The 25,657-nt window shown below is 47.1% G+C and overlaps 1 protein-coding gene across 1 annotated transcript in view; it reads left to right on the top strand.

The window, feature by feature from the left end:
- LOC146053291 (uncharacterized) overlaps positions 1 to 25,657 on the top strand; it is a 111,851-nt gene that overhangs the window by 68,137 nt on the left and 18,057 nt on the right. Inside the window, exon 5 of the mRNA XM_083167984.1 lies at positions 2,469 to 2,477. Coding sequence (XP_083024110.1) covers positions 2,469 to 2,477 — 9 coding nt within the window. The remainder of the gene's footprint in view (positions 1 to 2,468; positions 2,478 to 25,657) is intronic.

The raw sequence follows: 25,657 nt of genomic DNA, 5'->3' as shown, positions 1-25,657 counted from the left end.
GACCGCAGCATAAACCTTGGTGTGGAGGCACTCCAAATAAACAACACACTGCACAGCGTGGACGGTAACGTTTCGAGGTTTATTACCTCTTCATCAGACCCCGTCTGATGAAGAGGTAATAAACCTCGAAACGTTACCGTCCACGCTGTGCAGTGTGTTGTTTATTTGGAGTGCCTCCACACCGATATATATATATATATATATATATATATATATATATAATTGCAGCAGGATACCTGACGAAAATGCCACTAATAAACGGGCATTGAAACGTTGTGAACCTTAACTGGTCTGTGAGTATTTCCTTCATCAAGTCGCCTGGAGTGCTATATCTTCCTTGTCCTGCTATATATATATATATATATATATATATATATATGCATGCATTAGAGAGCCAGCAACATCCAATAAAAATATTTATTTAATTATAGGCATATAAGTGCAAATCGGAGCAAAAAAGGGGTTAAAAATGCAGGAGGAAACGTCTACTTAGCATGTTAGTAGAAAGCCATAATCACTGCGTTCATCCTCCAACAACCAGTCATCACACCCGACAGGCTGTTTCGGTGCTACTCAGCACCTTAGTCATGGGCAACTGACTGAGCGCTCCCATGCAGTCTAATATACCCACAGCACCAATCAGCATAAGCCCCCTCACCTGTATTAAAGCGGTAAAAAAGGAAAGAATACACACTGACACGCTGCAGCGCGGCCTCCAGTCGTCGCGGCAACCACCAACGCCGGAAGACAGGCGGAACTGACGTCAGGTCTCCTAGCGACAGACATACACAAGCCGCTGCAGCGGAAGTCAGGTGACCGCTAATGAAGCTGAGCGTCATAGCAACCAAACTAGCTATGCGCTTGCTCGTGCTGACTGACACAGCAGCGGAGACAAAACAAATTGTCTCTATAACGCTGTTACTAAGGTCAGACAGACTTTAACAATAAAAGCATATGGTGGGGTGAAAAAATTGCTGATGAAATGCGGGGGCACATAGAGTGCATGGGCAGCGCTAGCACATAGAAAAACATGGACATAGAAATAACAACAAGGAGGATATCAGAGCCAATCCGAAAGAAAGAAAGCACATAACATAAGAGAGAGATAGAAGAAGGGGGAGGGGAAAGAGGCATATAGGAGAATTACATTAGACAAAAGTTCTATATAGGCAGAACATAGATAATAAACCTGCGCACAATATCATATGAACACCACCATCACTAAGCAAATATATCCGTTACTACTACAAGAAGCAATGCAGTGACTGATATTCGTTCAAACCATTGGGGGTTATACACTTAAGTCGGTGGATCCACAGGCATTCTCTTTGGAGAAGGAGCTTATCGCGATCGCCTCCACGCCTCAAAGGAGGTATATGATCAATAGGCATAATTGAGAAGTCACGCATAGAGTGTCGCATGGTGGCAAAGTGACATGCCACTGGGGGTGTATTGCCATCAATTTTGGTAAACGCCTTCTTTATAGACGAGCGATGGCCTGCAACACGTTCCTTTAAGAGGCGAATCGTTTTGCCCACGTACACCAATAGGCAAGGGCACACAATGGCGTATATGACAAAACGGCTGTCACAATTGAGATGGTGTCTGATGTCATATACTTGTCCTGTTTTAGGATCAGTAAATTTATCTCCCAGCCTCAAAAACTGGCAGTTCACACAGCCGTGACATTTGGTGACCCCATTTTCGTTTGTAGCCAGGTTTTGTTCTTAATCGGTCCAATATCTGATGGTGCTAATATGTCCCGTAAATTGCGACTTCTCTTATAGCAAAAAAGAGGTGTCTGCATACAGTAACGTCCAATGGCTACATCCGATTGCACAATATGCCAGTGTTTTAATATTGTTTTTCGAATATGCGCTGAAGCGACAGAATATGTACTTGAAAAGATAAGTCTGTCCTTTTCTAGACTTTTATCACGTTTGACAAATGCCTGGTCCCGCGAAGTCTCCAGACACCGTATCACTGCATCTGACACTTCATTGGCATCATAGCCGCGCTCCAAAAAACGATCACCCATCTCCAAGAGAGCCTGTGGTAGAGTGTCTCTATCTGAAGTGATACGTACTACCCTAAGTAGTTGCGATAGAGGTAATCCCCTTTTCAATGGTAAAGGGTGAAACGAATCAGCTGATAGCAACGAATTTTTGACAGTCGCTTTCCTAAAAATAGAGGTCTTGATGCCATCACTGGTTTTAGTCACACATACGTCTAAGTAACTGATCGTGGTCTCACTAAATGAGACCGTAAACCTGATGGTGGTGTTCAAAGAGTTAAGGACGTCTATGAACTCGGTCAGGGCCTGGACACCTCCAGTCCACACCAAAAATAAATCATCGATATAACGAATGTAAAAATGAATAAAACCTGAAAAAGTAGAATTAGCCATGATGTGTTGTTTTTCATATAAACTCATATATAAATTAGCATAAGAGGTCGCCATGTTTGAGCCCATGGCGGTCCCTCTCAGCTGCAAATAAAAAGAGTTCTGGAACAAAAAATAATTCTTTTTCAAAATAATATCCATAAGTAATAGCAGATATTCAATGGGTGGGCCAATATAGTGTGGACTGGAGGTGAGCAGCGCCCGGACCGAGTCCATACCGTCCTCATGTGCAATATTCGTGTATAAACTTGCTATGTCGAGAGTTACAAGCAGGCTAGACTCTGGTAAAGTGCCAAGTGCTTCAAGTTTACGAATGAAATCATTGGAATCTTTCAAAAAATAATCAATGTGTTGTACAACTGGCTGTAACCAAAAATCAACAAACTGTGACAAGGGCTGAAATAAAGAACCAACTGAAGAAATAATAGGTCTACCTGGTGGTTTAATTAAAGTCTTGTGGACTTTGGGTAAAACATAAATCCAAGGGGTCCTAGGGTGTGTTTGGGTCAAAAACTCAGAAGTGGATTCATCAATATAGCCATTAGTTAGGCCCAACTTAATAGCAGCATCGATCTCCTTCTTGTAAGGATAGGTGGGGTCATAAGTAAGTAATTTATAGCAACCTGAGTCTGCAAGTTGCCTTTCTATCTCAGCAACATAATCGCATTTGTTGATCAATACTATACCGCCCCCTTTATCAGAGGGACGGATTACTAGGGACAAATTGTCTCTCAAAGAGTTGACCGCCATGTTCTCATCCTTAGTAAGGTTGGAGAAAGATACTTTTTGGGCATCGATATGGCTTGACACATCCCTTCTAACTAACCTGACAAAGGTCTTGATAGAAGGGTTTAACCCCGGGGGGTCAAAGGAACTGGGTGGTTTAAATCTTTTTTGTACCTGATCCGCCTCAGTTTTCTTAGAAAAATAATCCCTCAGTTTCAGTAAGCGATGAAATTTGAATAATTCGGTCTCGAATTCAAATGAAGATTGCCTATAGGTTCTTACAAAAGACAACCCCTTTGATAGGACAGCCATCTCTGAAGTGGTAGGGTTATAGTCGGATAGATTAAAGACAATTACGTCCTTATTTTCCGAGTGGGGTTTCTTCGGACGCCGCCTGGCTCCTCCCCTTCTGCACGGTTTTGTTGTTTTTTTGCACCTGTATTCTTTTTCTTGGAGGTATTTCCTCCTAAAAAAGAATTGGTGCGTGAAAAATCGGAATCACTGGCAGAGGTGTCAATCGCAGACAAATCCTGATTGGCACGACCGCGTCTAGCTCTGCTTGTACTCCGCCACGGGGGTCTGTAATCCCCACCCTGTAGCCAGCTATAGACACGTTGGTCCTTGTAATCCTCCTTTATGGTCTTATATTTCCCCTTTTTAAAGGCTAATAGCTCTGAATGAAACAGGGACAAATTATTCTCAATTTTAGACACCCAATCAGTGTCAGGGTCTGATCTGAGAATATCTAAGCCTGTTGACTCACAGACTTGAATCTCCTTGTCCAAGGTTTCTAAATCGGTATTCACTTGTTCAATCATCAAGATCATGAGTTGTAGTGAACAGTCATTCAAAATTTGGCACCACTGCTTGCAAAAGCTGGGATCCGATCTACCTATCGTCGGTTGGTTTCTGATGCGGAAGCCTCGGGGCACTAATTTTTCTTTAAAATACTGGGACAATGTTGATCCGTGTAGGTGCAACTCCACACGTCGCCTTTTGAGTTTAATCAGATCAGAAAAAACCTCAGTTGGGCTATCCACATTAAAAGCTAATGCAGCGGTATCATCAAATAGAATGCGAGAAATATCCTTGGCATCAAAGCGTTTGGTGTCTGTGAGTTCTTGATGGGAACTGGTCATATCCTCCATGAATAATGTTAAATCAAACAGTCCATGCAAAAAGACAGAAAAAATGTGAAAAAAATGAACAACCAAAAAATCGTGAAAAACAAAAAATGGCGGTGCAAGCCAAACATAGGGGTTAATGTAGCAAGACCATGAGTCGAGGCTGCACACACAAGGCAATCCAGAGAGTGCTGGAGCTCACAAATTGGTCATAATACAAAAATGCATTAGAGAGCCAGCAACATCCAATACAAATATTAATTTAATTATAGGCATATAAGTGCAAATCGGAGCAAAAAAGGGGTTAAAAATGCAGGAGGAAACGTCTACTTAGCATGTTAGTAGAAAGCCATAATCACTGCGTTCATCCTCCAACAACCAGTCATCACACCCGACAGGCTGTTTCGGTGCTACTCAGCACCTTAGTCATGGGCAACTGACTGAGCGCTCCCATGCAGTCTAATATACCCACAGCACCAATCAGCATAAGCCCCCTCACCTGTATTAAAGCGGTAAAAAAGGAAAGAATACACACTGTGGCGTTTACCAAAATTGATGGCAATACACCCCCAGTGGCACGTCACTTTGCCACCATGCGACACTCTATGCGTGACTTCTCAATTATGCCTATTGATCATATACCTCCTTTGAGGCGTGGAGGCGATCGCGATAAGCTCCTTCTCCAAAGAGAATGCCTGTGGATCCACCGACTTAAGTGTATAACCCCCAATGGTTTGAACGAATATCAGTCACTGCATTGCTTCTTGTAGTAGTAACGGATATATTTGCTTAGTGATGGTGGTGTTCATATGATATTGTGCGCAGGTTTATTATCTATGTTCTGCCTATATAGAACTTTTGTCTAATGTAATTGTCCTATATGCCTCTTTCCCCTCCCCCTTCTTCTATCTCTCTCTTATGTTATGTGCTTTCTTTCTTTCGGATTGGCTCTGATATCCTCCTTGTTGTTATTTCTATGTCCATGTTTTTCTATGTGCTAGCGCTGCCCATGCACTCTATGTGCCCCCGCATTTCATCAGCAATTTTTTCACCCCACCATATGCTTTTATTGTTAAAGTCTGTCTGACCTTAGTAACAGCGTTATAGAGACAATTTGTTTTGTCTCCGCTGCTGTGTCAGTCAGCACGAGCAAGCGCATAGCTAGTTTGGTTGCTATGACGCTCAGCTTCATTAGCGGTCACCTGACTTCCGCTGCAGCGGCTTGTGTATGTCTGTCGCTAGGAGACCTGACATCAGTTCCGCCTGTCTTCCGGCGTTGGTGGTTGCCGCGACGACTGGAGGCCGTGCTGCAGCGTGTCAGTGTGTATTCTTTCCTTTTTTACCGCTTTAATACAGGTGAGGGGGCTTATGCTGATTGGTGCTGTGGGTATATTAGACTGCATGGGAGCGCTCAGTCAGTTGCCCATGACTAAGGTGCTGAGTAGCACCGAAACAGCCTGTCGGGTGTGATGACTGGTTGTTGGAGGATGAACGCAGTGATTATGGCTTTCTACTAACATGCTAAGTAGACGTTTCCTCCTGCATTTTTAACCCCTTTTTTGCTCCGATTTGCACTTATATGCCTATAATTAAATAAATATTTTTATTGGATGTTGCTGGCTCTCTAATGCATTTTTGTATTATGACCAAAATGTGAGCTCCAGCACTCTCTGGATTGCCTTGTGTGTGCAGCCTCGACTCATGGTCTTGCTATATATATATATATATATATATATATATATATATATATATATATATATATATATATATATATATATTGTGGAAGCCTAGGTACACACACGCCATTTTGTGATAGTATGGCCGCCATTTTGGTTCGCAGAGTTGCGCAAATAAAGTTTCCATACCCGAGTATGTGTGACAATATGGACCAGAAGAGTAGACATACTATCACACATAAATTCATAATAACACACTTATACGAAATGAAATATAGTTAAAAGGTTTAGAACGCCACACATAGCTTAGTTAGCCCTGCACACACCTGTCTATATCGTGTTTAGTACCGTTCCGCTCAGTTCATTATGCGAAGTATTCCGGTCATTGCGAATATGTCGCAATGTACATTGCCCGATAGATATGGACATAATCCATATTCCAGAGACAGTTTCTGTTGTAAGTAGTTAACAAAGGAAACTAGCTCAAACCGGTTCTTATCCTTGCTGACGCCGAAACCACCAAACAAAGGACTCTTAAAGTTCACTCCCCTGCACCTGGTCAGACCAGGTACAGCGTCTAACCTCCAATCACAGTGGACCGGACACATGATCTCTGACCAATGAGAATGGCCTTTGACCTCCCCCTTCTGACCCTATAAGATAGGCGACCCGGAGCAGGCTCGGTCTCTTCGGCACATCTACTTTCCCTGGACCTTCCTACCGGACTATAGTTCATTCCTGAACGATAGTGAGCTCTGACCGGACTGCGCTTCGCTTACTAGATAACCACGGTAAACGGTTGCATTTTCACGGTATTTATTCTTATAAGTATTGTTGGCTGATTGTGTCTTGTATTATTGTATTCTTTCCCCTTAGCAGAGTTTGTTAGTATTCATTGTTAGTAGATTGTATCACTTGTTATACCTGTTTATTCTTATTTCTGTAACCCCCTTTTGTCCATTAGGGACTTTAATACAACCTTTTATATGGAGTTCTAACCTCCTTACTTCTATTCAGTGGTCGTGTCTGGTTATTCGCATAATAGCGATAAGGTACATTGCGGACTCTGTCCTTTAAAGTATATTCGCAGAAAGAGAGACAAAGTCCTGCGAAGGGATCTCTTATCAAGGTATTGGTTCTTAAGTGTATAACATACAATTAAAAGGTACGCTACGCTGCGCTACGTTTTGTTCGCACGTAGCTAGGTATAAAGGGTAAGCAGGTTACGGACACATTACGTAACCTGCGCTTTTCACATATTGTATCTCTGGTAATAATCATATCGCCATTAACAATTGAGGGCTCGTCCGTCCGCTCCACAGTCCAGAACTCAGTACTGTTAGGATCCGCCTCCAGCGGATCTGTGTTATGCGCAGATTCACATATTCTGTGTGTAGTTTCATGTTCTCCCTGGATTCTGCTCCCTGGGTTTATCCCAGCCTGTGTGTGTGTGTTTACTCGCTGGTGGCATCCAGTGGTCAGCCTGGGCCATTGCAGCTCACTTTCAGTACTGTGTGTTCTGGACTCAGGTGTCTTAATTAGGCTCCTAGCCTGCAGTGCACACCTTTAGGCAATGTGTAATCAGCACCACATTGTGCTCTCTATATAAACCCTCTGGTTGTTCAGTCCCATGCCGGTTATAGCTTTTGTACCTCAGGGTCTCAAGTGTTCCTGGTTCCCAGTCTTCCGTTATTCCTGGTTCCTGTTCCCTGTCATCCTGCATCCTGTCGTTGATTCCCAGCTGTGTCCTCCGTCCAGTCTCCTGTCCTCCCGGTGTCCGTGTGTCGTCCTTTATCCGTCTCCCGGTCCCTGCAGCTCCTGTTGGTCTTTGTGGGATCCCTTCTCCAGCGTGGTGCTTCCTTCGGCTGGTTCCCTGCCTTGTCCGCAGCATCTCAGCTCCAGCTTGATATCCCTCGGTGTTCAGATAAGTTGGGAGATTCCCCCTCTTTGTCTCCTTACTAATCATTTGCTTATTGTGTCAGCGTATAGTGTATTGTTACACCTGTCAGCAGTGCTCATTGTGTCAGCGTATCGTGTATTGTTACACCTGTCAGCAGTACTTATTGTGTCAGCATATAGTGTATTGTTACACCCGTCAGCAGTTCTTAGTGTGTCAGCATATCGTGTATTGTTACACCCGTCAGCAGTTCTTAGTGTGTCAGCATACTGTGTATGGTTACACCTGTTAAGCATTAGCACAGCGGGTTCCTGTTTAGAGTGCTATCCACTGGCACCCCTCTCCGCAGGGCAGGGTGGTCCTCGCCTCTTTGTTTGTAGATAGGTTTCCCCTTGTTCATCACTGGCCTTGGCGTGTGTGTTGTCCTTAACATAAGACCAGGTGGCATCGAGGTGGGAGCCTGACTAACGGGCTCCCACGAACGCGGCTATTATTGGTGAAGCCTAGCACCCCGCACACACACGTCAACTCCATCTGAGTACAACGGAGTCAGGTTGGCGAGGCTGCCCTGGTCCTGTCACTATCTCCTTCCAGCCAGTGTCACGTGGTGTCTCGCCAGACAGCGTGGCACAGGAGATCCTAACATTATAACCGGCCATACAGATAACCCTGGAGCTGAGTTCTGCCCTCTCAGTCCTGCAGTTTTTTTTTACCTTGTCACAATCTTGTCTTGTCATAGTATTTTTTGCTTTGTCTCTGTTATTGTGTCATAGTCTTTTTGCACAGTAACCTTGCACGGCCATATCATGCAGGCCATGCAAGAGTCATTAGCGGCCCTAAATCTGGCGTTCAATACCTTTAAACCTGGGCAGTTAGAGGTTTTGCAGCAGTCCTTACTGCAGTTGCAAAAACTCCTAACAGAAATTTTTCTGATCCTCCCAGAGGTCACTGGGGTTTATTCAGCCCCTAATGGGACCCTGCCTAAGGAGGTATTAGGCAGCAAGTCCTCAGACCCAGAGGTTCAGGTAATGCATAGAAGTGTTCTACGGCCGAAGCTCCCATCGGAGGAGCGTCAGCGGCGTAGAGACTTTAATCTATGCTTATACTGTGGAGATTCAGGCCACTTTGTGCAAACTTGTGTTTTGCGCAACTCCAGTGGTGGCAACAGGGTGTTTCCTCTGGCCAAGTCGGGGCAGGTTGTCAGATCTATGCCTGTCTACACTGTGGCAGAGGAGCGCTCTACTGAGTCTCCCTGCAAAAGCGCTCTGATTAATACGGTTGGTCCAAGTGCTGGGAGTCCCCATTTTGGGTTTAATAATCAGCAGAGGAGGTGCTCCCCGCATGATGGGATTTCTGTTCATATTAAGTCAGAGTTGCAAACCCTTAAGGGGAAAACCCAGGTGATTGACTCAGATGCCGGGGGCCCGCCGAGTCAGTCCGACGCCGGGGGCCCGCCGAGCCGGTCAGACGCCGGCGGCCCGCCGAGCCGGTCAGACGCCGGCGGCCCGCCGAGCCGGTCAGACGCCGGGGGCCCGCCGAGCCGGTCAGACGCCGGGGGCACGCCGAGCCGGTCAGACGCCGGGGGCACGCCGAGCCGGTCAGACGCCGGGGGCCCGCCGAGCCGGTCAGACGCCGGGGGCCCGGAGGCCGCAGCCCCGAGTGGGGGCCCGGAGGCCGCAGCCCCGAGTGGGGGCCCGGAGGCCGCAGCCCCGAGTGGGGGCCCGGAGGCCGCAGCCCCGAGTGGGGTTCCGAAGTGCGCAGCCCCGAGTGGGGTTCCGAAGTGCGCAGCCCCGAGTGGGGTTCCGAAGTGCGCAGCCCCGAGTGGGGTTCCGAAGTGCGCAGCCCCGAGTGGGGTTCCGAAGTGCGCAGCCCCGAGTGGGGTTCCGAAGTGCGCAGCCCCGAGTGGGGTTCCGAAGTGCGCAGCCCCGAGTGGGGTTCCGAAGTGCGCAGCCCCGAGTGGGGTTCCGAAGTGCGCAGCCCCGAGTGGGGTTCAAGTGGGTGTTGCCCCAGAAGGGGTTCAAGTTGGTGTCGCCCCAGAAGGGGTTCAAGTTGGTGTCGCCCCAGAAGGGGTTCAAGTTGGTGTCGCCCCAGAGGGGGTTCAAGCCGGTGTCGCCCCAGAGGGGGTTCAAGCCGGTGTCGCCCCAGAGGGGGTTCAAGCCGGTGTCGCCCCAGAGGGGGTTCAAGCCGGTGTCGCCCCAGAGGGGGTTCAAGCCGGTGTCGCCCCAGAGGGGGTTCAAGCCGGTGTCGCCCCAGAGGGGGTTCAAGCCGGTGTCGCCCCAGAGGGGGTTCAAGCCTGTGTCGCCCCAGAGGGGGTTCAAGCCTGTGTCGCCCCAGAGGGGGTTCAAGCCTGTGTCGCCCCAGAGGGGGTTCAAGCCTGTGTCGCCCCAGAGGGGGTTCAAGCCTGTGTCGCCCCAGATGGGGACTCTGTCCATCTAGTCCCTAAGAGGGATTCTGATTGTCCTGTCTCTGAGCAGAGTTCCAGCCATGTCGGTAACATGGAGGAACCATCTGTTGGTCTTTTTGCTGTTGCCCAGCCAGAGTTTCACTATAGTGCTGCCCACTTAGAAGTGCGTCACAGTGGTGATCAGCCAGAGACTCATCATAGTGCTGCCCAACCAGAAAGACCATCGGACTTGGAAGAGGTCATAACCTCTAAGGGGGTCCCTAAAGTCTCAGCCTCAAGGGCCATAATTCCAGCTATACAGTCCAGTCAGTTAGCTGATAATGAAGTTACTGTTGATGCTTTGAACGATATCTCTACATCTATAGTTTTTGATGGGGACCTAACCCAATTTGTTGCGCTCACTAACCATTTTGTCACTATTTTGGAGTCCAGACCATTTTTAGGTATCACTTCAGATAATGTGGTGCTCTATTTAATTTACTGCTTCAGAGGTGAACCTTTCGAATGGGCATGCAAATTTTTTCAATCTGAGGATCCCATTCTTAAGAATCTCCCAGCATTCAGTGATGCTGTAGTGAAAAAATTTGGTCCCAATAAAAGTGGTTCAGATGCCTCTGGGCCGACCATCTTGTCTGCAGAGACTCCATGTTTAGGAGAGTCAATACAAAGGGCCCAGCCCATAGCTATTACCACTGGGTGTGCCTTTTTGTCTCCCTCTTACAGAGATCTTCCTGAATTATTACCACCTAGAGCACTGGTATCCAGGTTTGATGCTTTCTCAGATTCAAACTCAGAATTTGTGTCTGAGATTGATGGGTATCCGGTGTATACAGGCCCTATGGTTTATGAAGAAGCCTGTTTAAAACCAGGGACATCTTCTCGTACCAAACATTCTAAGAGAAGGAAAAAGAAGTATATGCACTGACCTTGTGCTTTGTCCTGTTTGTCATATTTGTTTGTCTGGTTTTGTTGTGTCCGTAGGCCACCTTTGAGAGGGGGGCACTGTTACAAGCTGCAGTCACAGCTTGTTCCTGTTGTTGGTTGATACCCCCATTCCAGGGTTTGGTATTCTCCATGTAGTGGAGAACCTGGTATTGGGGTCCCTTGACCCCTCTTCAAGGGGGGGGTACTGTTAGGATCCGCCTCCAGCGGATCTGTGTTATGCGCAGATTCACATATTCTGTGTGTAGTTTCATGTTCTCCCTGGATTCTGCTCCCTGGGTTTATCCCAGCCTGTGTGTGTGTGTTTACTCGCTGGTGGCATCCAGTGGTCAGCCTGGGCCATTGCAGCTCACTTTCAGTACTGTGTGTTCTGGACTCAGGTGTCTTAATTAGGCTCCTAGTCTGCAGTGCACACCTTTAGGCAATGTGTAATCAGCACCACATTGTGCTCTCTATATAAACCCTCTGGTTGTTCAGTCCCATGCCGGTTATAGCTTTTGTACCTCAGGGTCTCAAGTGTTCCTGGTTCCCAGTCTTCCGTTATTCCTGGTTCCTGTTCCCTGTCATCCTGCATCCTGTCGTTGATTCCCAGCTGTGTCCTCCGTCCAGTCTCCTGTCCTCCCGGTGTCCGTGTGTCGTCCTTTATCCGTCTCCCGGTCCCTGCAGCTCCTGTTGGTCTTTGTGGGATCCCTTCTCCAGCGTGGTGCTTCCTTCGGCTGGTTCCCTGCCTTGTCCGCAGCATCTCAGCTCCAGCTTGATATCCCTCGGTGTTCAGATAAGTTGGGAGATTCCCCCTCTTTGTCTCCTTACTAATCATTTGCTTATTGTGTCAGCGTATAGTGTATTGTTACACCTGTCAGCAGTGCTCATTGTGTCAGCGTATCGTGTATTGTTACACCTGTCAGCAGTACTTATTGTGTCAGCATATAGTGTATTGTTACACCCGTCAGCAGTTCTTAGTGTGTCAGCATATCGTGTATTGTTACACCCGTCAGCAGTTCTTAGTGTGTCAGCATACTGTGTATGGTTACACCTGTTAAGCATTAGCACAGCGGGTTCCTGTTTAGAGTGCTATCCACTGGCACCCCTCTCCGCAGGGCAGGGTGGTCCTCGCCTCTTTGTTTGTAGATAGGTTTCCCCTTGTTCATCACTGGCCTTGGCGTGTGTGTTGTCCTTAACATAAGACCAGGTGGCATCGAGGTGGGAGCCTGACTAACGGGCTCCCACGAACGCGGCTATTATTGGTGAAGCCTAGCACCCCGCACACACACGTCAACTCCATCTGAGTACAACGGAGTCAGGTTGGCGAGGCTGCCCTGGTCCTGTCACTATCTCCTTCCAGCCAGTGTCACGTGGTGTCTCGCCAGACAGCGTGGCACAGGAGATCCTAACAAGTACCAGGCGTGCGGATCGACCTATACCAGCAAAAGGGTGGAAGTATTTATTTGTTTCCATTGCTGGATAGGCCGATTCCACGGCGGTGCGGGGTTCGGGAAGTGCTAGCGCTGAACCCGGAGTACAATAAGTGAAAGCCACGTGTTTTAAAGCATATCATACCTAAGTGTTTAGTAAACTGTACTTCTGCCTGCCACAAGTAGTTTAACGGGGTATAGTGTCTTGGGCTGCTTGTTTATTATAGTATATGTACCACGTGCGATAAGGTTCGCACACGTGGAGTCTGTGTTTATTATAGTACATAGAGGATCCCCTCTGTGCAAAGCTATAACATTTTGTTAGTTACTGCAAAACCAGGGACTCAGCCACGTGGCGACAAGTCCTGGGCCTTTTGCAGTAACGTAAAGCGTCTATTGTGTATTACGCAAGGTGCGCGCGCACGTGCCCATATCGGGAAATTTTCGCATCTTTGTACGTGATTTACGGATTAAGTGCGGGATTTATTTCGCATCTTGATACGTAACTTTCGGACGGAGTTAAGGGATTTATTCCACATTTAAGCGCAATTACTGCGTATAGCGAAACCCGAGTGCAACCTTGCAAATACACTATAGAACACGTGGGTGGCCGATTCATCGGCGGCCTGTGAACAGTGCATGTACACACGTGGCTGTTCATTGGTACTGCACATGCAGCACACATAGGAACTCAAAGGTGAACAGTATTTAACCACTAGCTTTATTTACACAGTATAGCAATATACTGCGAGTGAGGCGGTGATTAATAAAAGAAAATAAGTTTTTTTCTTTTTGTTCATTTTTTTTAAACAAGCAACTCAAGCATTATTTTAATAGATTCCTATAGAGTGTTATAAGGGATTTATACCTGCATAAGTATCCAGTGAAAAGCTACCAACTTGGGAAGATTTTCTGTACAGAAATATTTCAAATATATGCATAAGACCAAGGTGTAACCAGCGCCCAGTGTGAAAAATAACTGAGGCGAACGGGTGTGTGACGACACGACTCAAGCGCAGTGTAGTACAGTCCAGGTAGGACAAGGTTAGGGTTCACGTGACGACGTGCCCATAGGAACTGCCCCTTCAGTGGAATTAATTCCGCTAGGAGGGTACAAGAAGATACATCGGAACGCACTTGTTTCCGATTAGCTACTTTAGAAATCCAATTTTTGGGGGTATAGGAAAACAAGTTTGTTATACCCTGGAAAAATTGTGCCGCATCAAGCAAGTTGGCTAGAAGTTCGCTGCTAGTTGAAAGACTTGATGATTGAGTATCGTACCTCGTATCCTTCGCACCTGCTTGACTGTGGGATGTTCTAGGAAGCTGTAGAAGTGAGTGTTTGGGGAGCTCTCAGATAAGTAATAACCCACCGATATCTATTAAGCTGTGAACGTTTATTCCTGTAACTATGGGTAATAACGGGTCACGCTGTGATAACGTGCATGTTAGGGAGGAAGCAAGCCGGCCAAAAGGATCGGCTGCTTATATTATGTGCAGGAAGCACGGTGAACTCGCAGTTGTTTACCAAAATAAATGGAGAAAAATGACACAAGGCAGCAAGTTAGAATTTCCCAGTGTTGGTAGCTTCGATCCAGAAATCTTATCGGCAGTAAAAAATGAAATATGCCTACTCTCCAGTCGTAAGAAGAGAGTGAAGCATATAGATATTCTTAAATTGTGGCAGAAGGAAGGACAGGAACAATGGGGAATCAAAGATCTGGCAATGCCGGACACAATCAGCCACAATAAAAATGCAACCGTTGCCGCAATAGAATCAACTCCCCCACCCCCATATGTGCCGAAGGGGTTAATGACTCATAAGAAAGACATAAGTAATAATGTATCCGTTACTAACTTGTACCCTGTCTTACCCCCTTATAAGGAAACCCGAGAGGAGAACGAGCAGCTGTTGGCACTGGCCGTCTCCCATGCCCTTAATATGCTTGAGGAAAAGGTGCAAACCACTGCTGGGGTCCCAGCACAGGAGGAGGAGACGGCTGATGTCAACAGCATAGTATTAGACACAGGTAAGTACACACAACACAGCACAGAGATAGTTGCTCCTGGGATGTTGTCCAATGGTGCAGGGGGAATACAGATCCACCCTCTGCACACAGTGGAACCTCCTTGTGGACGGGGAGGCGGGGATGAGGTAATGCCTGTGAAGGATAGTGACATGCACAATACATGGACACGATTGGAACGTCATTCAATCATCAAAAATTTCCCTGATCCCAGCAAAGATCTGGCAAAGTGTCAGAAATTTGTAAGGGAGCGAGGAAATTCAGATGAGCCCACCAATAAGGATTGGCGATACATGTTGAGAGCTTGCCTCCCTTCACATATAGATGTCCAGAAGTTCATTCGAGACAGTGGTGTGGAGGGCGATAAGATCTTAACTGAACAGGGCAACCAGGAAAATATACGCCTAATAAATATACAATTGGGTGTATATTTCCCAGGGACAGTTGAAAATACCTTAGGGTTCACCATCACACAGAAAGATGGTGAGTCCACCAGCGGATATTTCAACCGTGCTTTACAGATGTTGCCAAAACACTCTGGTATCCCCGGCCACGGGGACAACATACATCTTAAGGGAGGGATTGTCTCTGTGCTGATACAAGGTCTTAGAAAAAATCTGAGAACCAACCTAGAAACCATTCACCCCAACTGCAGACAGATGTCAATACACACTTTAAAGAAATCTGCTGTTGATCTGGACAAACGATTTATGACAGAAAGACAAAACCAAATAGTATGTTTCAAATGTGGAAACAATGGACACATAGCCAGACATTGCAGGGTAAATAACCATAGAAAACATAACACATATGTAAGTAACTGAGAGACACAATGGGAGAAGACAGGTAGGTCTCAACACATAGCCATAGCCCCACCTAGTAGCCAACGCCGCCCTAAGCATGACACATATATGCAAACAGGGAGTAGGACACACATACATCCCACATCCAGGTAACATAAGACAATATCTGAGGGAGGAGCCTCAGATATGGGTAAGTGGAATAGTTTAAATATAAAGTTTTTTTTTTGTACCTAACCCGTTAACAACATTCCCTCCTGGTCTAGGTTGTGTCAAGCAATTAGTAGCAGCAAGCGGGGTAACAGAAAAAAAAATACAACATTACCCACTGACGAAACCAGCAGATGTTATAAGCGGGCCTCTGCATACCAAACACTCTTTTCTGTTGGCTGCAGCGGCCCGACTAACCTCCTGGGTAGAGATTTACTATGTAAAATGGGATGTGTCATCTATTGCACCCCTGATGGGGTATTTCTGGACACTCCTAGAAATCTTACACAAGAAGTGCAAGATATGCTGGACAGTCCTCAGAGGCTAATGTTGTATTCCACTGTTATAGAGTCAAATCCATCTAAGGTAGCTAAAAACTACAGCACAAATACCGAGTTCCCTTTGAACTAAAGATGGGAAGGACACAGGATCAATGGCAACCATAGCTTCAATAGAAACCCTGTTAAAAACAGAAAGTATAGCGCCCCAAAGTACAGCCTCACCATTCGAAACCTGAGGTTGAGCTGGGAAAATACCCAGTGAAATAACAAGGTTCCCAAAAAGAGAACTTTTAGCTAAATACCCCTAGACACAGCCCATAGTCACAACCACACGGGGAAACAGAAAGAAAGGGAGGGCTTACGAATCAGAACAGGAGTTGACAAGGGTAAGAACCAAATAGTTGAGAGCCAATTCCCCCATAGTGCTAAATCCTGGCGTCATCAAAATAAAAGAAAAATGTTTCTGTTGAAAATAAATGTACACATTACTGTCATTAATATTTTCTACCCTTTTTGAGTTTTTCTCTCTCTCTTTTTCCAATTTTTTCTCCTTCCCCTACCCTTCTGTTCCAGAAACCCACAAATCATAGATAAATAGTTCGAAGAATCTGTCGCACTCCCAGCAGAGAAATACCATTATGAATATGCGGTACCCTGCAAAGCGAGTAGTCACAATAGAGATATTTTTCAGTAAATCTTGAACAAAGTCTCAATAACTTTAAGCATTACTCCTAATGTTACCCAGGGCAACCACAGCCACCATCTTGTGAAAAGCAGTCCAAGTAATGCACAAAGCATTCCCCTTCTACAAAGAATGAAAAGGGTTGTAAAACGCATTTACATATAAATAGGTGCAATCACAATACCCATGTCTTCACAAACAGGCCTGATTACAGCTTTTTGCCATGGGTAAAACTGACACAAGAGACCATGTGATGTAGAATATTAGACCTGCTGAGGGGGCGACAGATATAGTGACGTAAGAAACCTGGTGATGCCAGCCTGACCAATGTCGTACTGCAGTGTGCAATTAAACCCTATTACTTAAGCACATTCATACTTGTCTACACAGTGTAGTCGCCATAGCACTACTGGTAAACAAAACTGAGAATGTGGTGTTGGGGTGTGTTTTAACTGTTTATGCTCCTCATATAGTCTGGACACTCCTAAAATTCTGCCTAAACATGTGAAAAATATTCATCAGCCAAGTTCACTAAATGGGAACTTGCATTGATGTTACCATGTAAAATGGGTAATATTGTAAACCCAGCAACACTCTTACCAGGTGTGCCCGCCAAAGGCACAAAGGGTGGAGTGGTGCTGAGGTTGCTGGAATGGTGGAATTTAGTGGGAGCCGAGACGAATATGATTGCATGACATGTTTGAATCAGACCTTTTGCAGCATGCCCCCAAAGGGTGGTAACAACCCATTGGAAGAGGTAAGTAATTTTTTTTTCCCGTTCTTTCCACAACACCGAGAGGGAAAAATTGTACACTGGCTATACCGTAATAGATGGAAAAGGCATAGTAGAGGCTGAACCCATTGGACGTCTCACTCAGCAGCAGCAGTCTCATTAATAGTACTGCGAACTAAAAAAAAAAAAAAAAAAACAGCCAATATTCATGCCGACTCCAAGTATGTTTGTTGGGGTAATACAAAAGATCTTAGGCCCTATGGCGCATCAGATGTTTTGTTTCAGTAGCTGGCACTCCAGTGGCGCAAGCGTTGTAAGTTTAAAAGATTCTCGACAGTCACACAGCTGCCGGACAGAGTGGCTGTTATCAAGTGTAAAAACCACATCTTCAATGAGGATTCAGTGTCACTTGATGATGAACATGCTGGCAAGGCAGCTGGGTGAGCCATGCGCTCTGCGGATAATGTTTGTGTTCCCCCTATAAATGTCAGTATATTCACATAGTAATACAAGATTTGTGTCCCCTGCAGGAGAAGCAGTCTGGAAGCCGAAGGGATGTGGACAGGAATAGAAAGATGGACAAGGTAAACCAGTGACTCTAAGAACATGCCAAACTGTCAGGACAGAGATAGCCCATGGCCTGACTTGTCTTGACAGGGAAGGTATGTGAAAAAAAAAAAATTAGTCCAAAATTACTGGTGTGCCCACAGACAGGTAAGACGACAGAATCATGCCTTACTTGTCTGGGGGAAACAAACTGCAACGGCTGTTCCCACAGAGCCATCTCCACATCCCTCCTCCAGCAGGATCCTCTGCAGGTAATACAAAATTGGCTTTGTACAGTCCACTCTAGAAGCATTTAAGTTATTTATTTATTTTTATATATATATATATGTTGACGTTTGTGTGTATAGATATGGCAGCCCAGAAACACCCTTGAGTATGCAAATATATATAAAAGGTTTAAGTCATGTGTTAACCTTCAGGGACTGATGGTACACCCCATAATCTCTTTTTGTAGTAGTAAAATCACTCTCAGAACTCCACCTCATTGGTCCCCATCGAAACATTGCTTGGCGGGCAGCCACAGGTTATGGTAATCCCACAAGGAGATCCTAGACCACAAATGCAAGTGATGTATCCACACCTGGAAAACTGCAGCAAAAGGACTTTGTTGACACCTGTTGTGAACTGTCATAACCATGAACCAGGAGATGTTGTTGTTGTTTCCCCTGCTTTGCCATATACAGGTTGCTTGATAGACCTTTGGAAAGGACCACCCCAGATCTTGTTGACCAGCACTACCTCAATAACAAAGTCGCAGAGAGAGATTCGGGTACGTTCGTCCTACTGCCGAAAGAACTGAAAACCGGAAGGTCCCTACACTCGAGGGCGAAAGAAAGAAATCGCTAAGAGGCACCATTTCGGGAGGACTGGAGAGCAGCTAAGGTCAAGCAACCTGTACAAGCTACAAAAAGGGACTGTGACACACCCCACTGGTAACAGGTTGAAAGGATCACTAACAAAATTTTTTCCTTTCTCAGTTTTCTCTATTGTTGTGGGTCCTATTCTTGTCTCCCCCCCCACTATCCGTTCTTATCCTCAAAAGCAAGGATACCGCTGCCGCCCTGCTGCCAGGCATTGGACGGACGATACAGAGTTCTGAGAGTGTGTTACCCGTCCCAGCTTAGGTTAAGGTAGAATCTATAAACTTGACACCTTACCCAGGATCGGATGTTTTAATACCATCATACTTAAAAGCATACCAAAAAGAGAGACAACAAAGAGTTCAAGGGTCTGTTGTCACAAACAATACCTACCAAAGGATGCCATATTTGTGAATGTGTATATGTTGTAACCACCCCTGTTTTTATTTTTATCCCTAAATTGTACATTATCCTTCGTGACCCTGAGTAGATTGTTCGATAAATGCGGCCCATCGTTTATCCATGATCCTGGATCGGCCGAGAGCAGATGGTTTACTCCCCTTATATGTTTATTTCATGGATCCCAATTTCTTTGTTAGGATTATGAATTTCTGTATTGTCGTGTGAAATGTTTTTGTATTGTAACAGTTTTATATTTACTGTTAAAGGGTGGACTGTGGAAGCCTAGGTACACACACGCCATTTTGTGATAGTATGGCCGCCATTTTGGTTCGCAGAGTTGCGCAAATAAAGTTTCCATACCCGAGTATGTGTGACAATATGGACCAGAAGAGTAGACATACTATCACACATAAATTCATAATAACACACTTATACGAAATGAAATATAGTTAAAAGGTTTAGAACGCCACACATAGCTTAGTTAGCCCTGCACACACCTGTCTATATCGTGTTTAGTACCGTTCCGCTCAGTTCATTATGCGAAGTATTCCGGTCATTGCGAATATGTCGCAATGTACATTGCCCGATAGATATGGACATAATCCATATTCCAGAGACAGTTTCTGTTGTAAGTAGTTAACAAAGGAAACTAGCTCAAACCGGTTCTTATCCTTGCTGACGCCGAAACTGTGAAGATACGGGATTCTTCAATCACTCAGACACCGAGCAGATGAAACCAGAAGAACGGTTTATTTTCCACAGCACGCACAAATAGACAATAAACAGTGGCAAAGGTAAATTGCAGAGTAGAAAGATATTCAGGTAGCAGGCCCAAACAGACAGTCCTTGTATAGTCACAGTCCCAGATCAGTTCCACAGGGCAAACTATCACTTATCCACACAGCTGTGATAGCAGAAAACTGTAAGTCCACAAAACACTGGCAACTCCACAGAAGCGAGGATGAGGCGTTCCACAAGACACAGGTAGAGCATACCTCTGAACCTTAAGACTGCGACTAACCTCCTTCCTCCTCTCTTCTCCTTCAGCTCTCATTCACATCTCTCCCCTCTCTTCCTCAGGAATTCTTAACCCTTCCTATGCTGGGTGCAGTTGTATGAATATAACAGGGTCTCCTATTACCTGTCCAGGGGCTGATTAACTCACTCCCTTCATCTGGCTTTGAAGCTTGTGTATGTGAGGGATTTCACACCTTCATGTAAACAGATCTCTTCTCTGGAGACTGACCCTGGTGTTATCCATCCTTAGCCTCTTGTTATTTGGGGGGGAAGTGGATGTCTCTGCCACTACCTGTTGTCTCTGTTACTAAACAGCCTATAAAGAGGTCCTTTGATCCCTGAACCAAAAACTATACACAAACTGAACAGATTCTAATCTAAGCATTTGGTCGCTTCTAGCCGGACCATTTGTCTCCACATACACAGTTACAATATTTAAGTAATACGCATTTGGGGCTTACATGAATAAAGTCCTGGGAAATACAGACATACATAGGGAACAATAGGGCTAAAATGTACATTAATTACTGTGGAGTAGAGGATGTCACAATTCACTTTTATCGCCAATGCCCATCCTTCACATTTCCTCCCCCACATTTTAGTCCATGTTCCTGGTGTCCTGGGTAATGGCAAGGGCTGGTCTCCTGGTGTTAGGTGGCACTGGGTCTGGTTCCTGCTGACGGGATAGGCCATCCGCGTTTCCATGATCTTTACCCTTTTTGTGAGAAATAGAGAAGTTGTACAGTTGTAGGGCTAAGCTCCACCTCAGTAACCGTCCATTGTCTCCGGCTGTACGTTGTAGAAAACTAAGGGGGTTATGATCTGTTACCACTGAAAACTCACGCCCATACACATAGGGCTGCAACTTCTTTAGTGCCCAGACGATGGCTAGGCACTCCTTTTCAATGGTGGCGTAGGCTATCTCGCGGGCAACTAGTTTTCGGGAAATAAAGGCAACTGGGTGCTCACACCCATCCTCCCCTATTTGACTTAGCACAGCTCCTATTCCACAAGCTGAAGCATCTGTTTGCACAATGAACCGCCGGCGGAAGTCAGGGGCGGCTAACACTGGGGACCGGGACAAGATGTCCTTAAGCTGGGAGAAAGCCTGCTCGCAGTCAGGGGTCCAGTCAATGTTTTGGGTGTACTTCTTGGTCGTTAGGTCAGTCAGTGGTTTGGCAATGGTGCTGTACTGAGGAACAAATTTACGATAGTACCCCGCTGTGCCCAGGAAGGCACGTACCTGTTTTTGGTTAGTGGGGTGAGGCCACTTCAGAATGGCCTCAATTTTTGCTGGTTCTGGACGAATACGGCCTCCCCCAACCCTGTGGCCAAGGTACAGCACCTCTGCCATCCCCATCTGACACTTATCCGGTCTGATTGTCAACCCTGCCTGGCTAATCTCTGCTAAAACCTGGGCTACATGCTGCAGATGATCCTCCCAGGTCTCACTAAAAATTGCTATATCATCCAGGTAGGCCTGGGCAAACTCCTGACACCCTGTCAGTATGCGATCTACTGTACGCTGGAAGGTGGCAGGGGCATTCTTCATCCCGAAGGGCATGTCAGTAAATTCAAAAAGCCCAAATGGGGTATTGAACGCTGACCTCTCCTGTGCCTCTCTGGTAAGGGGTATCTGCCAGTACCCCTTGCTAAGGTCCAGGGTGGACACATAGCGAGCCATCCCCAACCTGTCTAACAGCTCATCTACCCGGGGCATGGGGTATGCGTCTGTCACTGTCACCTCATTCAGCTTCCTATAGTCCACGCAGAAGCGTGTACTCCCATCCTTTTTGGGCACTAAGACCACGCTGGAGGCCCAGGGACTATTTGATGGCACAATGACCCCAAGCGCCAGCATTTCGTCTACCTCTTTTTTCATCATATTGAGCACCTCGGGATTCAGCCGATATGCTGGTTGCCTAATGGGCCGAGTTGCTCCGGTGTCGACATGATGGGCTGCTACATGAGTGCGTCCCGGCCTGCTAGTGAACTGAGGCCCCACTAGCTCCAAAACCTCCCTCATTTGTCGGGTCTGGGTTTCAGTTAACTGTGTGCCTATGGGCACGGCCTCCACCCCCACATCCTTCTTGGTTGCTGCCAGAATGTCAGGGATAGGGTCAGTCTCTGGGTCATCCATTGGTGGGCAGCAGATTGCCACAGCCCCTATTTCCCTGGTGACATATTTTTTTAATCTATTTATGTGGTAGGTGCCCACCCGCTTCCCGGTTTGATCTAGGGCAATGATATAATCTACCTGCCCCTGTCGGTCCACTACAGTATATGGCCCTGCCCAGGTCGCCTGTAACTTGTGCTTTCGTACAGGTACCAGTACCATCACTTTCTGACCCACTTCCAACTCCCGTTCACGTGCATGCTGGTTGTAATAGTGGCACTGCCTTCCCTGTGCCTCCAGCATATGGTCATGCGCAAGCTGCATTAGCCTTTGCAGTCTCTCCCTCATTTGGGCCACATATTCTAAGACCGGAACCTCCGGTTCCTGGAATGATCCTTCCCAGCTTTCCCTGACTAAGTCGAGAGGACCCCGGACCCTTCTGGCATATAGTAACTCAAAAGGGGAGAACCCGGTAGAATCTTGCCTTACTTCGCGGTATGCGAATAGCAGCTGTTGCAAGGATTTCTCCCAGTCTCCCCCCTCTGATTCAGCATATGCCCGTAGCAACTGCTTAAGGGTCGCATTAAATCGCTCACACAATCCGTTTGTTTGGGGGTGATAGGCAGTGGTGCGAAAGGGATGGACCCCAAATTTGGCCCATATGGTCTGCAGTAAGTCCCCTTGAAATTGCGCACCTTGGTCGGTGACCACTTCTTCGGGAAATCCCACACGACTAAAGATATCCATGAGAGCCTGGGCAATATGCTCAGCATCTATGGATGCCAGCGCCACCGCCTCTGGGTACCTAGTCGCATAGTCAACCACAGTCAGTATGTATTTCTTTCCTGTTCTGCTCGGTTTCTTAAAAGGCCCAACAATGTCCATGGCCACTCTCTTGAATGGCTCACTGATCACAGGCATGGGTTGTAGGGGGACACGACGTGGGGGTCCCCCGAGGCGTTGACAGACCCCACATGACTCTCTATACTGTCTTACCTCCTGGTTTATCCCTGGCCAGAAGAAGTGCCGCAGCAGTCGGGCCCGGGTTTTACGAATCCCTAAATGGCCTGCTGAGGGGATGTCATGGGCAAGTGCTAGCAATCGCGCACGGTACTGCTGGGGAACAATTAACTGTTTCCTAGGGACTTCGGGCTCTAATGGGTCTGCTTTTGCTGGCACCCTGTACAGTCTCCCCTCCTCCCACTGAATGCGATCCTCCTGAGTTCCCCAATCACTCCGTCCTGCTGCCCTGCGGAGGCTAGCTAGGGACGGATCTGTTTGTTGGGCTTCCCTAAATTCCACTCTATCTACCTCCCCCAGATTCACGTCACAGTCAAGCAAGTCTGGTACCATGTTACTCACCGGCGGTGGCTCAGGGGCTGTAGCAGTAATTCCTGGTGCTGGCGGGAGAGGGCCCTCAGGTGCTATCTCTCCAGCCTGTGACTGGCTCCGGGTGATAGCTCCCACGAAACAACTGGCCAATCCACCACCCAAATCATTTCCTAGAATAACATGGGTGGGGAGCCCTTCCAGAAGTCCCACGTTCACTTCCCCAGAGTCCTGACCCCAATCCAAGTGTACCCGGGCCATGGGGATGACAGTGATCTGCCCCCCTGCCATGGAGATCTTAATTTTCCGTTGCTTCAGTAGTTGGCAGGGGGGGATTAATTCTGGGCGGATAAGGGTGATGGAGGCACCCGAATCTCTTAACCCCTGCAGTTCCTTCCCATTAACTTTTACAGGCTGTAGATGTGGCTTCATGTTATCCGGGGTGGCTTTTCCAATAGCTGCTACCACCTCCACCTGGTATACTACTTCCTCCGCCTCTGGCGCATCAGGACAGTACTCCCCTCCCCCTCCCCCAAATGATGGTTCCTGGCACACAGCTACTCGAGGCAAGGCATGTCGGGCACCTGGAAATGGTCCTCTTCCCCGGGGCCAATCTCGGCGGACATGACCCACCTTGTCACAGTTGTAGCAGCGACGGGCTCCTGGTAGCTCGGGTCCCCAAGGCCGGGGGTTGGGGGGCTGTGGAGCTGGGCGTTGGGGGGCCGCCGGTAGATCCCGATCTGGCTGGGCCCGTCGGAGATTGGTCTTTTCCTCGATGTTGGCCCCTCTCCACCGAGGCCTGTTAGCTGTGAACTCGTCCGCTAGTTGTGCCGCTTTCTCGGGGGTGGTAGGGGTCCGATCTGCTACCCACTCTCTGATCTCAAGAGGCATCTTGTTCAGCAGCTGCTCCAAGATAAAAGCATTTTTAATATCTTTTACAGTAAGGGCCTGCTTCACGGACAGCCACTTATCACAGTTCCTCCGCAACAGGTTATTAAACTCTGTAAATGAAGAATCGCCTTTTCGGGTTATGGTGCGAAACTTCACACGGTATGATTCAGCAGTCACCGCATATCTAGCAAGCAGGACACTCCGTACCTCCTCATATACCAGCACCTGCTCTGGGCTCAGGGCATGGAATGCTTCCAGAGCCCTTCCTCTCAGACTGGGGAACAGAAATCGAGGCCACTCTGCTGCCTCAATTCCATGCAAAGTCATAACAGATTCAAACATCTGCAAATGGGTATCAATATCCGAACCGGCATCATCAAAAGGTGGGATGTCATTATATCTCAGCCTGGCCACCTGGCTTACTGATGCTGCCGTAGTGGGTATAGAGGACTGCAACCCCAATGCAGCTCCCAAAACTGAGGCTCCTTGTCCCAGAGCTGCCAGCAAGTCCTGCAACTGATCTGCATTTCCAACAGGCAGCGCAGCCCCTGAAGCATTTGTCCTGTTGGCCCCCTGCACCTCGTTCCGCTCTAGGACGGGGTCCTCATCGTCCTCCTGTCCAGGGTGTTCTTGGTCCCATTGTGCCAGCTTTGCCATTAATGCTGCTCTGGTGTCCAATGCCTCAAACTCAATCTGCCTCGTACGGCACAGATCCTGCAGTTGATCCTTTTTGCTGTATCGGTAGCATAGTGGTGCTGGATCCATTCCCTGAGGTGTTTATGACTCGTTGCTCGAAGGTTGGTGTCTGAGTGATCCCGCTGCTGCCGCCAAATGTGAAGATACGGGATTCTTCAATCACTCAGACACCGAGCAGATGAAACCAGAAGAACGGTTTATTTTCCACAGCACGCACAAATAGACAATAAACAGTGGCAAAGGTAAATTGCAGAGTAGAAAGATATTCAGGTAGCAGGCCCAAACAGACAGTCCTTGTATAGTCACAGTCCCAGATCAGTTCCACAGGGCAAACTATCACTTATCCACACAGCTGTGATAGCAGAAAACTGTAAGTCCACAAAACACTGGCAACTCCACAGAAGCGAGGATGAGGCGTTCCACAAGACACAGGTAGAGCATACCTCTGAACCTTAAGACTG

The sequence above is a fragment of the Crinia signifera genome, unplaced genomic scaffold (assembly GCF_055691185.1).
Source record: "Crinia signifera unplaced genomic scaffold, ASM5569118v1 HAP2_SCAFFOLD_149, whole genome shotgun sequence".
NCBI classification, from domain to species: Eukaryota; Metazoa; Chordata; class Amphibia; order Anura; family Myobatrachidae; genus Crinia; species Crinia signifera.
The sequence above is the reverse complement of the archived record's forward strand: the minus strand, read 5'-3'. Positions and strand labels throughout refer to the sequence as shown.